The sequence below is a fragment of the Pinus tabuliformis genome, chromosome 2_1 (genome assembly GCF_031772625.1).
Source record: "Pinus tabuliformis cultivar Carrire ecotype Pingquan chromosome 2_1, CPIR1, whole genome shotgun sequence".
NCBI lineage: Eukaryota > Viridiplantae > Streptophyta > Pinopsida > Pinales > Pinaceae > Pinus > Pinus tabuliformis.
In genome coordinates this window covers 249,441,104-249,456,988 of record NC_142299.1, presented here as the reverse complement: position 1 = coordinate 249,456,988, position 15,885 = coordinate 249,441,104, and the positions used below count along the sequence as shown (strand labels likewise).

Here is a 15,885-nt window from a genome sequence, read left to right as displayed (position 1 = left end):
CATGAAATCCATTCCATTGGGAATTAATTTGATTACGAAACCAAATTTTGGAGAGATATTTGCTCAAGTTGGTGTCTATCATTGTTAAAATTGGAAACTAGGGCCAAACTCCATGTGGGTCATCTTATTTATGCCAGCTGATATTTTTCTTGGATCCCTCTCATCGAGAGGTGTAGGATTGATCTAAAGATCATCCGATTCCGATAAAGTATTCATGGAGTTATGAATTTATTTGCGTTATAAGACAATTCGTCAAGGTCGGCCAGCAACCAAATAAACCCCACATGTGCTCAACGTTTTCGTATAAATAGAGGTGGCCTTCAAGTCATTTCAACACACTTGGGATATCTTCCTCTCTCTACTTGTCTTTGGGTTTTAGTAGGAGGAGAGATCCTAAGGAATATCGTTGCCCTGATCCAAAGGGCAGAAAGCCAAAAATACCAGAAATGCCGGAAAAGCCGAAACTGCGGGAAAATTCGGAACTGCCGGAAAAGACGGAACTATCGGAAAAGCCAGAAAAGTCGGCACTGCCAGAACTGCCGGAAAAGCCGGAACTGCCAAAAAAGCTAGAAAAGCCGAAACTGCCGGAAAAGTCGGAAAAGTCGGGACTGTCAAAACTGTCGGGAAAGCCGGAACTACCGGGACTGCCGAAGCTATCGAGAACAACCAGAATCGCCGAAGCATCTGTCTCTGAAGGAGAGCAGCATGCAAGGGACAACTAACTAACATTGGGACAGTTGTATGGTACTTCGCAGCAAATACACCAAGTATGCAATGTTACAGCTAGCATGCAAGGGACAACTAGCATGCAACAACAAGCATGCTAAGGACAACAAGCATGCTAGGGATAACAAGCAAGAAAGGGACAACAAGCAAGCAAGATGCAGCCAACACATAAGTCAGAATGGCAACATGGTGCAGCAATGGCACATAATGCAGTACAATGATGGGTACAGTGATGATTAATGAAGTGTGATGAGATGCAGCATACTGATGATGGGTGCAACATGGTGCAGCGCGGTGAGGTGCAACATGATGACAAAATGCAGCACAATGATAGGTGAAGGAGTCACCTTGGAGAATTAATTGAAGCAGCATGTCTTCAACTGATCTCATGTATCATCTTCTTAGAGATGATCTATGCTCTTATCTAGATACGTCAAAGTGTTGACCTCTGTTGTAAACGTACTATCTCTCTCTCTCTCTACTGAACTATTGAAGAACATATAAGAAGAATTGATAAAGGGTTCGCCACATTGGGGTTTGTCCCTGGCTAGCGCCACATCTTGTGTCCTCTTGTCTTGGCTTGACTTCTGCGATTTATGTTTATGTTCTATCTGCAATTTATTTTAATGCTGATGTGATTGCTAATCTGGAAAAGATATGGAGCTAACTGTGAAAATTGAAATAAATTGCAGCATAGAACATACCTAAAATTAACATGATATCAGAGGTGAGGTGAAGACAATGCCCAAGCAAGAGTGAAAGAGCAATCACTGAAGACAGTTGGGAAAGGACAAAAGGATCAATGGATTCCTCATCCCTCTTCAAATTCACCAAGGGTGAAGTCGAAGCAGAGAATATTATCAGAATGGCACAACGGAATATCGCCTACCTAAATATCACTTCATTAGAAGACCAGATCTCAGGGTGGAAGGAAAGGCAAATAACTAGTTTGGCCATTACGCGAAGGAGTGTCCAAATGGCAGGGACACGTCACTTGATGATGATAACAATCATTCCAAGGACATCTTCAATGGTCAGAGGAATGACAGATAATGCAAGTCATCAAGGAAACGGCCGACTCTTTAGAGAAAGTAAGGAACCCCAGGTATGAAGAATCAAATGTTGTTTCTAATAAGATAAAGAAGCGATATCTTGTATTGGCCCTCTCCTTCATATTCTTTGTGAATCTGGCTTATCGATTATAGTGCTTCAAGGCACTTCATCAAATAGAAGGGTGCTCTCTAATTTGGTAGAGATGGAAACAATAGTGGGATTATACTTGGAGCCGATACCACCTATCCCGGAAAGGGTGTAGGGAATGTTACCCCTCAACTGAATGAGGGTAACTTTATTCATTTACAAGAATCTCTTTTATGTACCTAATCGCAAGAAGAACTTGGTGTCCTTCTCGGAAATGGAAGGCAAATGTTTCAGGGTGGCATTCATCGATGGAAAGGTACATGTTAAAAAATAGAATTTTCAAAGATGCTTTTTCTCATGGGTTCAGGGTTGGCAATTTGTATCAAGTTGCAGGATGGTCCATTGGGGATCATGTCAATTGACATATCGCATCTATAACATCGAAGGTCTACCTATGGGGCCCTACTCAATGTGATTCAGATGGTGATAGGGATGTCTGAATTCAAGTAGCATGAAGGTACATGTCTGAGATGTACCGAAGGAAAATCTTATAAGGGGACCATTCCCCTCATGTAGCAGGTCCACAGATTTGGAACAACCCGAGGAGTTTGAGATTCATGATCGGGAATCTCATGTATACAGGTGGAAGAAAGCCTTCTGTGGCTTGAAGCAAAACACCCCGAGCGTAGTATGAGAGGATTGATAGTTGTCTGATGAAGTTGAGATTCACTAGGAGTGAAACCGATCCAAACCATTACCCGAAGGTTGTGGATGTTAGACCTCTCATACCGGCACCTTATGAGGACAACCTATTTCTGACAAGTGCAGACCCTCTCATTTGCAAAATAAAGAGGGAGTTGGATTCCGGATGTGGAATAATAAACTGCAAGCCCGTGACTACCTCGAGGATCTTAACTTTCAGAAGTTATATGGTAGTGATGTCGGACCAGATTTGGGAAATGCCTCTAAGTTTCATAAACTCATTCGCGTTGACAATCTTGGTGAACTTCCATCTGGACGTCCATATGTTTTGCAGTTAGCATGGTGAGCTCACATTTGGTTGGGCCTCACTAGATTGGTGCCAAGAATCTTCTGAGATATCTTCGAGGCACAATCTCTCATGGATTGAGATACATTGTCGGAAACATGAAACTGCATGATTATTCGAATGCTGACTGGGTAGGCAATGTGGAGGATCACTAGAGCACTTCTCAGTGCTGGTTCTCTTTAGATTCTACTTCGATATCATGGATGAGCAGGAAGCAAAAGTCGGTTCCTATAAGCATCGCTGAGACCGAATACATAGCTACGAGTATGATCTCATGTGAAGCTGCATGGTTGCAGAAGCTCTTAAGTGAGCTGTTTGTACACATGATGAATACCACTGTGATTCTCTGTGACAACCAGATGGAGGATTCGATTATTGAGGAATCCCGTATTCGATGATTGCTCCAGCAAATAGACATCAGATATTGCCTTATCTGCGATATGGTAAGTCGATGAGCGAGGAGGCTCCATCGCATTGACATTGATGTACAGGTCGCAGACATTTTGTCAAAGCCCCGAGGAAAGGTCAAATCTGTGACTTTCCCGAACAACTTGGAGTCGTTGAGAGACCTTCTTATAAGGGTCCTGCATGTCACATACATTGAGCTCTGGGAGCTATGGGGGCTTGGGGTACTTACTGGAGCAACATACAACCACAGGGCGACTCACCCTCCCCTGGTGGTGCGCTATGAACAGGATGATTAGTTCTTCTGTGGGCCGAGATGATTAATTCTCCCGTGGAAACTGTGGAATAGGATGATTAGTTCTCCTGTGGGCCGGGATGATTAGTTCTGTCATGGCAACTGTGGAACAAGATGATTAGTTCTCTTGTGGGCCAGGATGATTTGTTCTCCGTGGCGACTATGGAACAAGATGATTAGTTCTCATGTGGGCCAGGATGATTTGTTCTCCGTGGCGACTGAGGAACAAGATGATTAGTTCTCCTGTGGGCCAAGATGAATAGTTCTCCATGGCATCCACTGACAGGATGATTCGTTCTCCTATGGACAGGATGATTAGTTCTCCTGTCGAGGCATCCTACCCATGCAGTCTGGGACTCATGGGAAGTACCTCTCATCTGATCAATGAGCAAGGAAATGAGGATAGGGACCATAGTAGTACTATCAATGGACGCATCGTTGTATCTACTATACTCCCTATGCTAGGATGACCTCTATTGATCTAGGATCAATGAAACTGATCTAGGATCAATATGAGTGGTTTGAGACACTCTCTTGTGACATTGATCTGGGATCAGTATGAGTGGTTTGAGACACTCTCTTGTAACATTGATTTGGGATAAATGAAACTGATCTGGGATCAGTATGAGTGGTTTGAGACACTCTCTTGTGACATTGATCTGAGATCAGTATGAGTGGTTTGAGACACTCTCTTGTGATATTGATCTGGGATCGATAAAACTGACTTCGGGTCAGTAAAAGTGATGTGACACACTCTCTTCAGATGAAACTGACTTAGGGTCAGTAGAGAATGGTATGAGACATTCTCGATCAATTCTTCTTCTTCATGGTTCAACAGAGCAGAGCAGAGCTCAGCAGATCAAAGCAGAGCAGTGCAGTGCAAGGCACTGATGGCAAAGATAGTACAGTCGAACATATGGATCAACGGATGGAGTTCTCCCTAGTTGAGATGGAGTGTTAAAACTGGCAACCAGGGCCAAACTCCATGTGGGTCATCTTATTTATGGCAGCTGATATTTTTCTTGGATCCCTCTCATCGAGTGGTGTAGAATTAATCTAAAGATCATCCGCAAGGTCGGCCAGCAACCAAATAAACCCCACATGTGCTCAACGTTTTAGTATAAATAGAGGTGGCCTTCAAGTCATTTCAACACACTTGGGATCTCTTCCTCTCTCTACTTGTCTTTGGGTTTTAGTAGGAGGAGAGATCCTAAGGAATAACATTGCCATGATCCAAAGGCCAAAAAGACGGAAATGTCGGAAAAGCCGAAAAAGCCGGAACTGTTGGAAAAGCCAGAAAAGCCATAACTGCCAAAAAAGCCGGAAAAGCTGGAATTGCCGAAAAAGCCGGAACTACCGAAAAATCCAAAACTGTCGAAAAAGACAGAAAAGTCGAAACTACCAAAAAAGTCGGAAAGCCAAAAAAGACAGAACTGCCGGAAAAGCCAGAAAAGTCGAAAACACCGGAAATGTCGGAACTGCCGGAAAAGCCAAAACTACCGGAAAAGTCGGGACTCCTGGAACTATCGAGAACAACCAAAACTGCCGGAACTGTCAGGAACAACCGGAACTGCCGGAACTGTCGAGAACTGCCGAAACAATCGGAGCATTTGCCTTCGAAGGAGAGCAGCATGCAAGGGACAGCTAACTAACATTGGGACAGTTGTATGGTACTTAGCACCAAATACAGCAAGCATGCAATGTTACAGCTAGCATGCAAGGGACAACTAGCATGCAACAACAAGCATGCTAGGGACAACAAGCAAGCAAGGTGCAGCCAACACATAGGTCAGGATGGCAACATGGTGCAGCAATGGCACATAATGCAGTACAGTGATGGGTACAGTCATGATTAATGAAGCATGATGAGATGCAGCATACTGATGATGGGTGCAGCACGGTGAGGTGCAGCATGATGACGAAATGCAGCACAAGGATAGGTGAAGGAGTCACCTTGGAGAATTAGTTGAAGCAGCATGTCTTCAACTGATCTCATCTATCATAGAAAGTGATTGCTAATCTGGAAAAGATATGGAGCTAACTATAAAAATTGAAATAAATTGCTCTAAGCATAGAACATGCCTAAAATTAACAATCATTTTATCATTATTTTTTGTTGACTTGAGTTGTTGAGAAGATGATAAGACTTGATGATGTATTAAAGTTATTGAATACCTTAATACTTTTTATTGTTGATGGGAAGGTAAGCATCAACAAAGACACTCTCTGTCTCAGGTCCAACGAGATGAGCTTCAGCAAATTTGTCATTCTAAATTGTTTTCTGCTAAAAAACAATCCTCTGTTCAAGGTTAAAACAAACACCCATCAACAACCAGCAAGTGATGAAATCAGTAAGGTTGAGGTTGATTCACATTCAATGCCTAGTGCAAGAGCAGATTTGCATGCAAAAGCAAAAATTCAGCCTGCACTTCCCAAGTCAATCATCAGACTTTGGGAAGAACTTGTCAACAACAAGCACAAAAAAGGTATTAGATATGATAAGGAGGCATCCTCTCATATTCCAGATTACTCAAAGCCCACCAAATTTCATAGTGTTGGATTTCTTCATGACAGTGCACCTTCAGTTGTTCCAAATCCTGCTCCTCTTCCACAGCAGTCACAACAAAATCTTAAATGCCAACATTGTGACAAAGTTGGTCATATGAAAGATCATTGTTTTGATCTTCATCCATGTGAGCATTGTTGTAAAACCACTCATTCTTCAAATAGATGCTTCAAAAAAAAGCCTCCTACAAGAACAAAGATTCACCTTAGATGGGTTGCTTCTTGAAGGTCTCCCTCTCCAAAGCATTAGGACACTTCCTCTAGCAAAAGATTTCAGCTTCTTTCTAGATTTGGAAGAGTTTCAAGAACTACACTAAGCGTTCCAGTATTGGTGGTCATCCTTAAACCACCACCTTATGCCAACATTTCAGAGAGCACATTCAGCCTAGTGCTGCCATGCATTTTTGCACATTTTGCGTTATAGCTCTGTTCTTGGACTCATACATACCCCTTCAGATTAAGGGGGGGAATGTTGGACACCTAATCCTCTAAGGGTTCGTGTGGAATGTGAACAATCACTGGAGTCCAAGGACCACTTGGTATATGAAGACCAAGGGTCACAAGAATGTAATATAAATGTATATCTTGTGAATATGAAAGGAATCGCGATTATTCTTCATATTTGATCCATTTTATGTTGGGTTTAACGTTAACAATTGTTGCTTCCCTGTGAACTATTTCGTTGGTTGATCAACGATTCATTCATATGTATATGCTCCTGTGCCTTTTCTGGATTAGTAATATTACTTGCCTTTAAAGCGCCCACTTCTCTTCCCTTTCGGTAGGACCTTGATACTTCCTGCAACTAAACATTTCACAAGGCATACTCACTCATTGATCCAAAAATACCTTTGTATTACTCTCACTCTCTTGTGCCAAACTTTGTAGCCAAGGCAAATCTACAAGGATACATGGCAATCGGAACGATATACTCTGGATGGGACTCCTACTCCAAACTGTGTGAGGTCCAAAATTTTGCCAATGTTTTGATATTGGAGACTCCTTTTTGTCCACAGGAGCTCATCATTCACTGTCATCAAGTATTCATGCTATGTTAAAGACTTATCATTTCATGCAGTGCTTGTGATGACATGTTTTGACCCTAAATCTGGAAAATGCAACAACACGAAATTAAAATCTCAATCACCAATGGGAGCAGTTCTTCAAACAGGCTCTGATACCATTTTCAGATAAACAAGATATTTTGTATAAGATGAATGCCTTCAGTAACCACTCACGCAACCAAAACAAATATCACAATGTCAGTTTGTTTACATGGTGAAAACCCTCTAAGAAGGAAAAACTCCATGGCCCTAGCCAACGCAGCCACTTGAGGCAATTTTATTCATACAAAAGAAAATATTTCAAATAAGAGAGTTCACAATCTATCATTAGACATGCCATTTAAATAGAGATCATGGACCAATCAGGTGTTAAGCCATGAATCAATAGTCGTTAGTATAGAGGAGAATATGGGTCGTCAGATCACTCTTAGACTAGAACATATCGTGACCATCGAATTACAATGCATACTAAAGAAACACACTTTTATCTAACAGACACATTAGACCAAGTTGAACTTAACTAACTCCTAAGTGTCTAAATATCCTAACATATATGCCACCCTTGTTGCACCAACCATGAGACTATTGATCACCTATTGAACAGGTGTGAGTTTCCTTCTTAGCTATGAGATCGAATGGCTATTGTCTTTCAACAATCAGATCAAAACAAAAGCAGCCTGTTATCAACCATAGAGGAATAGAGATCTACCACTTTCTTCAATCCAATACTAAATAGAGCTTAGCAACTATTACCAGCATTCATCCTATGGGAAACCTGGAAAGAAAGAAATCGAAGAATATTTAAAAATAAAATAACTCCTATGGATTTCATCTGGCACTCCATCCTGAATAGGATCAAACAAATTGTTTTGCTAATCTCCTGGACCTCCCAAGATTGGGATTGAAATCATCAAGAAAAGCACATTATTTCTCTATTAAATCTCCATTAATCCATCATTTGTCTCAAACTCCTTTATGTGTCAAGCTCTTCAAGTCCCAACTATTGGTCTCCTCCTCCAACTGGTTTTCTAAAAACTTTAATGAGGACTCGAAACATAATCCAGGACCAGCCAATTTTCGGGGTGTTTTCAAATAAAGTCTAGGTGACATAATTCATATTTACTCAGGAAATCTCAAGATTGACAATAACAATGTTGCTGAATTATATGCTTTGGATCAGGGATTACTCATCCCCAGAAGAACCAATTTTCAAAAATTGGTAATAGAAGGGGACTCTAAAACAATAATTCAGATATTTAGAAAACACCAATATGGCTCACAGCCTTCTAAAGTCTCAAGCAGTTGGGGACTTCATAATAGCTTACCAAGGGTACCAAAGTTTTTGTAAGGAATAGCAGCTCCCATTCTATCCCATGTTAGGAGAAATGGAAATAGAAATGTAGACAAATTAGCCAACGAAAGGCTCAACTTTAAAATTGATAACTTTAACAGAAGTTGGACTCAAGAAATTCCAAACTCTCTAAGAAGTATATGTCAAGAGATTACAAATGAGGATCTTATTGCCCACAACAGGGGCTCAAGCGCGGGATCTGTGCCAAATTTCGAATAAACTGGAGAAGTTGGATAGCAAAGTTTCAGTGTTGGCCAAGAATATGGCAGGTTTCACCTTCATTCAAGGAAGACAAGGTCTCACAGCCACCAATCCAGGTGGACTCTCCTTCCAAATAACATGGTAAGGCGAGCCTACATTTTTGTTGTAGCCTTTTATACTAGCAATGTTATAGTTTTGACTGTTAATATCTGGCAATATGTTTTTATTAGTTATACGTTTTTACTTCAGATGATAGACTTATAACATTGGCAATATACATAATGAGGACTCAAAACATAATCCAGGACCAGCCAATTTTTTGGGTGTTTTCAAATCAAGTCTAGGTGACATAATTCATATTTACTCAGGAAATCTCAAGATTGACAATAACAATGTTGATGAGATATATGCTTTGGATCAGGGATTACTCATCCCCAGAAGAACCAATTTTCAAAAATTGGTAATAGAAGGGCACTCTAAAACAATAATTCAGATAATTAGAAAACACCAATATGGCTCACAGCCTTCTAAAGTCTCAAGCAGTTGGGGACTTCATAATAGCTTAGAAAGGGTAACAGTTTTTGGAAAGAATCACAGCTCCCATTCTATCCCATGTTAGGAGAAATGGAAATAGAAATGCAGACAAATTAGCTAACAAAAGGCTCAACTTTAAAATTGATAACTTTGACAGAAGTTGGACTCAAGAAATTCCAAACTCTCTAAAGTATATGTCAAGATATTACAAATGAGGATCTTATTGCCCACGACAGGAGCTCGAGCGCGAGATCTGTGCCAAATTTCGAATAAACTGGAGAAGTTGGATAGCAAAGCTTCAGTGTTGGCCAAGAATATGGCACGCTTCACCTTCATTCAAGGAAGACAAGGTCTCACAGCCACCAATCCAGGTGGACTCTCCTTCCAAATAACATGGTAAGGCGAGCCTAGTCCTACATTTTTGTTTTAGCCTTTTACTGGCAATGTTATAGTTTTGACTTTTAACATCTGGCAATAAGTTTTTATTAGTTATACGTTTTTACTTCAGATGATAGACTTGTAACATTGGCAATATACAATGTTAAAATTTTGAGACTCTGTTATTGATTTGTTTTCCCATATGGCAAACCAATAGCTTCTAGACGTCTGTTATGTATCTTTTCTTCTGCAATAATATAAAGTGACTACCTAACCTTACAAAGAAAAAAAAACACGTACACAAATTAATACTTAGACACCCATTAGTGGACATCTGATAGATGTTGCAGGAACTTCTAGTACTAAACTAGCCATAATCTTTTCTTGTAAAGGAGGGAGAGAACACTGATAGCTAGTTGCTAAATTGATCATTATAGATGCCTCATGATGATGAAATATAGTTATACATTAGATGTCACCTTGTATTGGTTATTCTATTTTGCTATGTTGCACAAGTATACATGCCTAGCGCTAGGGTACCCTAAACCCGCCCTAAATTCCTATCTCATGTATCAAATTCAAAAATGGATACCTCTATCAAGAACCCAAATGAATTGTGTAGTTTAGTGAAGAACCCAATTATCTCGAAATAGGTACCCTAATCCCAATAGGTGCATCCTCCTCTACAAAATTATAGTTCTTTTATTAAAGAATCCCAAAAACAGCAAGGACAAGGTGCAAACCTCCCCCATAACCCTAACCCTTCACTTACCTCACATTCTCATGCACTCAAAAGAGCAAATTAGTCGCTTATTTTTACCATTTCATTTCCAACAATCAAGGGAGAAACAGTCCAGCAATGAAGTGATTTCGATGCTCTATTCTCACTAAATATTTGTGGAACAAGCATGGTCACTATTTAGACAGAGCGGAATCCAAAGGGAATTCATCTCTTGTGCAAGAATATGCATAGAGGTGGTGGATTTGAATTTTGGAGAAGGGGTTCCTAGAAGCTCTGCAAATCAACCTCGATGGGTGGAGCCACCATCAAGTGCTAGACTATGAGCAATTAACATTCAAGTGCATGGTTTGTGATGCTTGCAGACATTTTGCCAAAACTGTTCAAAAAACAAAGACCAGCCTCCTCCAAAGCTGCAGCCAAGGAAGGAACTTGAGTTTAAGAAGGTTCCAAGCAAGCGAAGAAACATTCAGCAAAAGAGGCCTTCTCAACGAAAACCATTGCAAGATGAGCCACCTTCCTCAAGCAACAAGTTTGAAGTTCTTGGGAGCTTCAAGGAAATAGAAAATCCAGAAAATATGAAAAATGAGGTCGAAGAGGAACAAGCAAGACCAGACCAACATGGCAATGATCTAAATTCATCCCCTAAGGATCCAAAGGCTATTTCCCAAGAAGAAGAAAAGGAAGCGGAGTAGAGAAGAAGGTGAAAACGCAGAGTCAGAGGCAGAAGAAGAGGAAGTAAAGGAATCGGAGGAGGAGCCAGATCATGAGAAATATGAGGCAGAGCCTGAAGTGCATGCTCACTCAAAGTCCACTAAATCCTTCTCTTTCACTACAGCCCTGAGAAAAAAAATGCCCCAAATCCCTCCCCTCCAAAGGGAAGGAAAACTAACTAAGACCAGAATGCTTATGAAGCAGAAACAAATGTTCAATTGGGACATTAGGCAACTCTTGTTTTTCTGCCAAACAGAAAAGGGGTTAGAGAAAGCATGACATAAAAATGTTCTGCTTCTGTATTTATTTTTGTAATCAGTTTGTTCTACCCATGTACTCAAGAAATTGGCATAAGCAACCATTGGAAAATTCATCTTCTCTCCCCACGATCTTATGAAGGGAGGAAGGAATTGTACAAATTACCGAAGTTTGCAGATATCTTTATAAACCAGCACCATGTAGCTTGCTGCTAAGCCTCAGCAGTGGGAATTTTTATTATTAATACAAATTATGTTTCAGTTTAAAAAATTTAGAATGTGCATTGTACAAACTGTAATAGTTTTCAATATGACTGGAATTCAGTGTATATCATCATTATTATTTGATGTATAATACAGTGGTTAAATTGTGTCGTATGGATGTCATATAACTGTTATTTAACATGGAAAGAATTATAGATTTTCTTTCTGCTTTTGCATTACATTCTTATTCAGGGCTGTAGCATGCAGTTTCTTCAATTTAGGCATTATACATCATATGCAAAACTTCGAAACCATCGCTTACTAATGGATTGATCTACGTAAAACAAAATATAAATTCTACAAGAATGACAGGTGTACCAATTTCCTTATTGGCATAATAAATCTGGACATCATCCTGATTCCTTACTAATACTAACCTCTCTAAGCTGGTCGTACATTAAGTGAACAGTCTATTTCCAACTTTAACAATGAGTATCTATAATGAAAATAAGCGATAAATTATATTTAAAACAAACTTTAAAAGAAGTCCTCCAAAACCATGCAACTTCCAGGAACAAAATGATATGCAATTGAATGATGTCAATGTCTCATGCTTTTCTTACATAAAGAGAAAAATTATAGTTATAAAATATCAGATAAAACAAATAAGCACTTACTTGTCATAAGGCAGATCAGCACACTCCCAACTCGGATTTCTACAAGCATCATGATAAATGCGGCATTCCTCTTTGGATCTCAGCCTGAATCTCCGTTCTTTATTGCATTTTCTACAACGGACAAATTCATCACGGTGACAAGATTGCTTGTTATGACCTTTCGGGTGGCCTCTACTGTTCCTTGGTCCATTACTATAATATTTCAGTAGCATGGTCTTTGACAATGGGACTTTTTGACCACCAATGATAATCCAAATATTGTTTTTCCATTTTCTTGCATTTTCACGTCCAGCATGCCTCTCAAATGCAGACGGACTTAATTCACCTAAATAAGAAAAAATAAATGAATAATGAGAAACGTATTACATAACAATTTATTTTATAGGCACCTAACATACCAGTTCAGTCTGCAACAAAATAGTTACTACTAGTTACCTAAAAAAAGTGCCATGAGCCTGTATATGCATTTAGCTCTGAATCTACCATAAACTTTTTCCTATGCGGAAGTATAGAAATGAGAACTGACAAATATACAAACTTACAAAGTATAGGCCATGATACCCTATTACCCATGTAGAAGTGAAAAAGCTTTTAAGAAGTTTACAAAGCTTCACATACACTAGTCACCAGAAAAACGTTAGCTCTACCATCAGCTTGTAACTGTTTTGTTTTTTGCTTTATAGCTGCTTGTTGGTCAACTAATCTACAACTGTCCGCATTAATCTAATATGTCCTCTTCACCTCATCTTCAACCAACACTGCAACTTGTATTAATTACTTGGACCACATTCCATGGCCCCTAAATCTACTAGTATTAAGACTTTTGAAAAATATGTTTCACAGGAATCCTTTCCAATAGGAAGGTACTGAATATTTGGACCTCATTTTCAGATAAGACTGCACTATAAGCATCATTTCTAATAGCTACTATAAGCACCTATAGTAAGACTGCACTATAAGCACCTATAGTAAGACTGCACTATAAGCATCCTTTCGATTTTCAGATATACGAAGGTACTAGTAACTACAGTATAAGCAGACTTGAATAGACGTAGGATATCACACTGAAGATATGAAGTTCTGGACCTTATCTTCAGCTTAAGATAGCAACTGGTCTTGACCACTTGGTCCACTTGGAGACTCATACATCAGTTAAAAATTGAATCTATGAAATCCATCTATTATGAGCCTTCTTCATAATATAACATTGTGATCGTTGAAAGAGGCATGCATAAGCTATGAAGAAAAAAGTTCAAGCATTCAAGCTTAACAGGATATTTACTATGCAGAGGTCCCTTTCAACCGACTGGAGAGGAGATATCGAGTAGGTTATGCTGAAGCTCCAAAGGGCGTTTACATATTTTCGTAGACTGCATTTGACACCAAAACCAAGTCTGACTATTATCCACTGGTAGTCTTCGTGCAGACATGACCTGCAGATCTACACATCATACTTTATTTTTAAGTGTTTCGATGTTTTGAATACAATGATTATAGAAGAGGAATTGTTTCAATTCAGTTGTAAAACAATGAACATGCTCCCAGCAAGATATAAATGCTTTCACGAACCTTTCACTATCCCAAAGCTCCATCACCAAGTATTAGCCTCATCTAATTGGAATCAACATGGCTTGTGACCGACTTAAGTCCAACTTTGTAGTCAGACTAGAAAATGTAATGGCCATTTATATAGCTAGTTACATATTAGATTTTGGTTTCAGATAAATACAAATTTCATTACTGAATTATTCAATGCAAACCAGGTTGTGCTCAAGTGAGCCTTCTTTACAAAGATCTGGGTTCAATCTCCCCAAGAGCATGCTGTCCTGTTACTGAGGCCAATTGTATGCAATCTAGTGGTATCTCATTCTTAATTGAGCCTTAGCTGCCTAGGCAGTTTATTCTGTGCACTGTATCTCAATAAACAAGGCCAGATGCAAGTCTTGGATGACCTTGACAGGATAGATACCCCTTCATTGTGGCATCTACACAGAAGCTGGAGCCCACTTAATTAACAAAGAGACATTTACCTAACCCAAAAAAATTATGAATTATTCAAATATTAACCAAACCTGCTAAGGATTGTATGAACGAGTTTTAATTGATTACTTCCTTGATTTTTAAAAGGACCAACAAACATCATCCTCAACTTTTTGCCAAAACATACAATGACATTATTCTTTGATTGTATGTATTCCATATGAGGATATATGACTGGACAATTGGAGGTGCTAACTGCCAACAAGATTTTTGCAATATACTTAGATGCTAATAGACTAAATCTGCTGCTGAAATCTAACATAGGTTGGATCTGTCTATACTCCCATTAGTTGATTACAGTTCTGATAGAAGGCACTATATTTTTATCTAATGTATTTGGCTTCTTGCCGTTTGGTATGGTGTAAGCTGAGGCAGTTACTAATCACTTTAAGGCCATAACAATTTAAGCTAATATAGGGTAGCGGTATAAAATGGTGATGCTCTAGTTGTTCCCAACAATAGTTCAGCTGTAAGCCATATTGTCCTGTAGATGTGATGTTTTTAGGACAGAATCTGAAAAAATGTCATCTATTTTCAACTTAAGACAGTTGTAAACTGCTGTTTTCTAGATTTGCTAAGGTCAATGTACAATTATAAGAATTTTTTGAAGTGTCACATGCAACACTAAGAAGGTTCTTTCATTTAAGACTTTATGGACTGAATGATGAAATATGAGCAGGCTTCTTTAAAGAATATTCTCACATTCCATTAGAAATAGCAGAAGTAGTACCAGAGAACCCATTCTGTGGATCGATGATGGCACCAGACTTTTAAACTACAAGCGGCTTCTAATCAAATTTATTATTGTTTGAACAAATTCTAGGGATTTCCATTGGGTTTTTTCTTTAAATTTAAATGCAAAGCCAGTATTTCACAAGGAGAACCCCTGGGGGGTAAGGGACACAGGCCTGGCTCAACTGGGGCAGGTGGCAGGTGGAGACTTTTTATATGAGGACATCCCCTACAAATGGCATGCCTAGGCAACCCCCAATCCACAAAGGGGGAGAGTAGATATCCCCCCTAGGGAAGTTCTAAAAATTAAAAGAAATGACTAACCAAGGTTGCACGAAACGGGGAAACGGGTACGAGTTTCCGAAACGGGAAGCGATACGAAACGCGACCTCCCCAAATTTTGGAAACGGGGAAACGCGAATATATATATATATATATATATATATATATATTAGGACATTTAAGAAATATGTGCAATCATAAAGCATATATGATACATTCTAATTTATTACATTATGATAAAACTGTCAATTGTCAATGCATAAACTATAAGTATCTAAATTTGCATCACATTTACTCATGAATAATCACATAATGAAAATAGAAATATCCAAAATCAGCCACGAGAAATTTCTATTTTCTTGTCTCGTGCTTGATTGGGAGTCTCCTCTTACATAGTCAAATGACCTTAATGCTCTTGATTAAATACAAGTTTCATACCCTAGTACCCTACATTCTCTTGATTATTGGGAGTCTCTGTTAAGATTAGGTATGTTCTATGCTAGAGCAATTTATTTAAATTTTCATAGTTAGCA

The 15,885-nt window shown here is 39.2% G+C and overlaps 1 protein-coding gene across 1 annotated transcript in view; it reads right to left on the bottom strand.

The window, feature by feature from the left end:
- ULT1 (Developmental regulator, ULTRAPETALA) overlaps positions 1 to 15,885 on the bottom strand; it is a 52,615-nt gene that overhangs the window by 23,868 nt on the left and 12,862 nt on the right. The window contains exon 2 of the mRNA XM_089402517.1: positions 12,299 to 12,623. Coding sequence (XP_089258643.1) covers positions 12,299 to 12,623 — 325 coding nt within the window. The remainder of the gene's footprint in view (positions 1 to 12,298; positions 12,624 to 15,885) is intronic.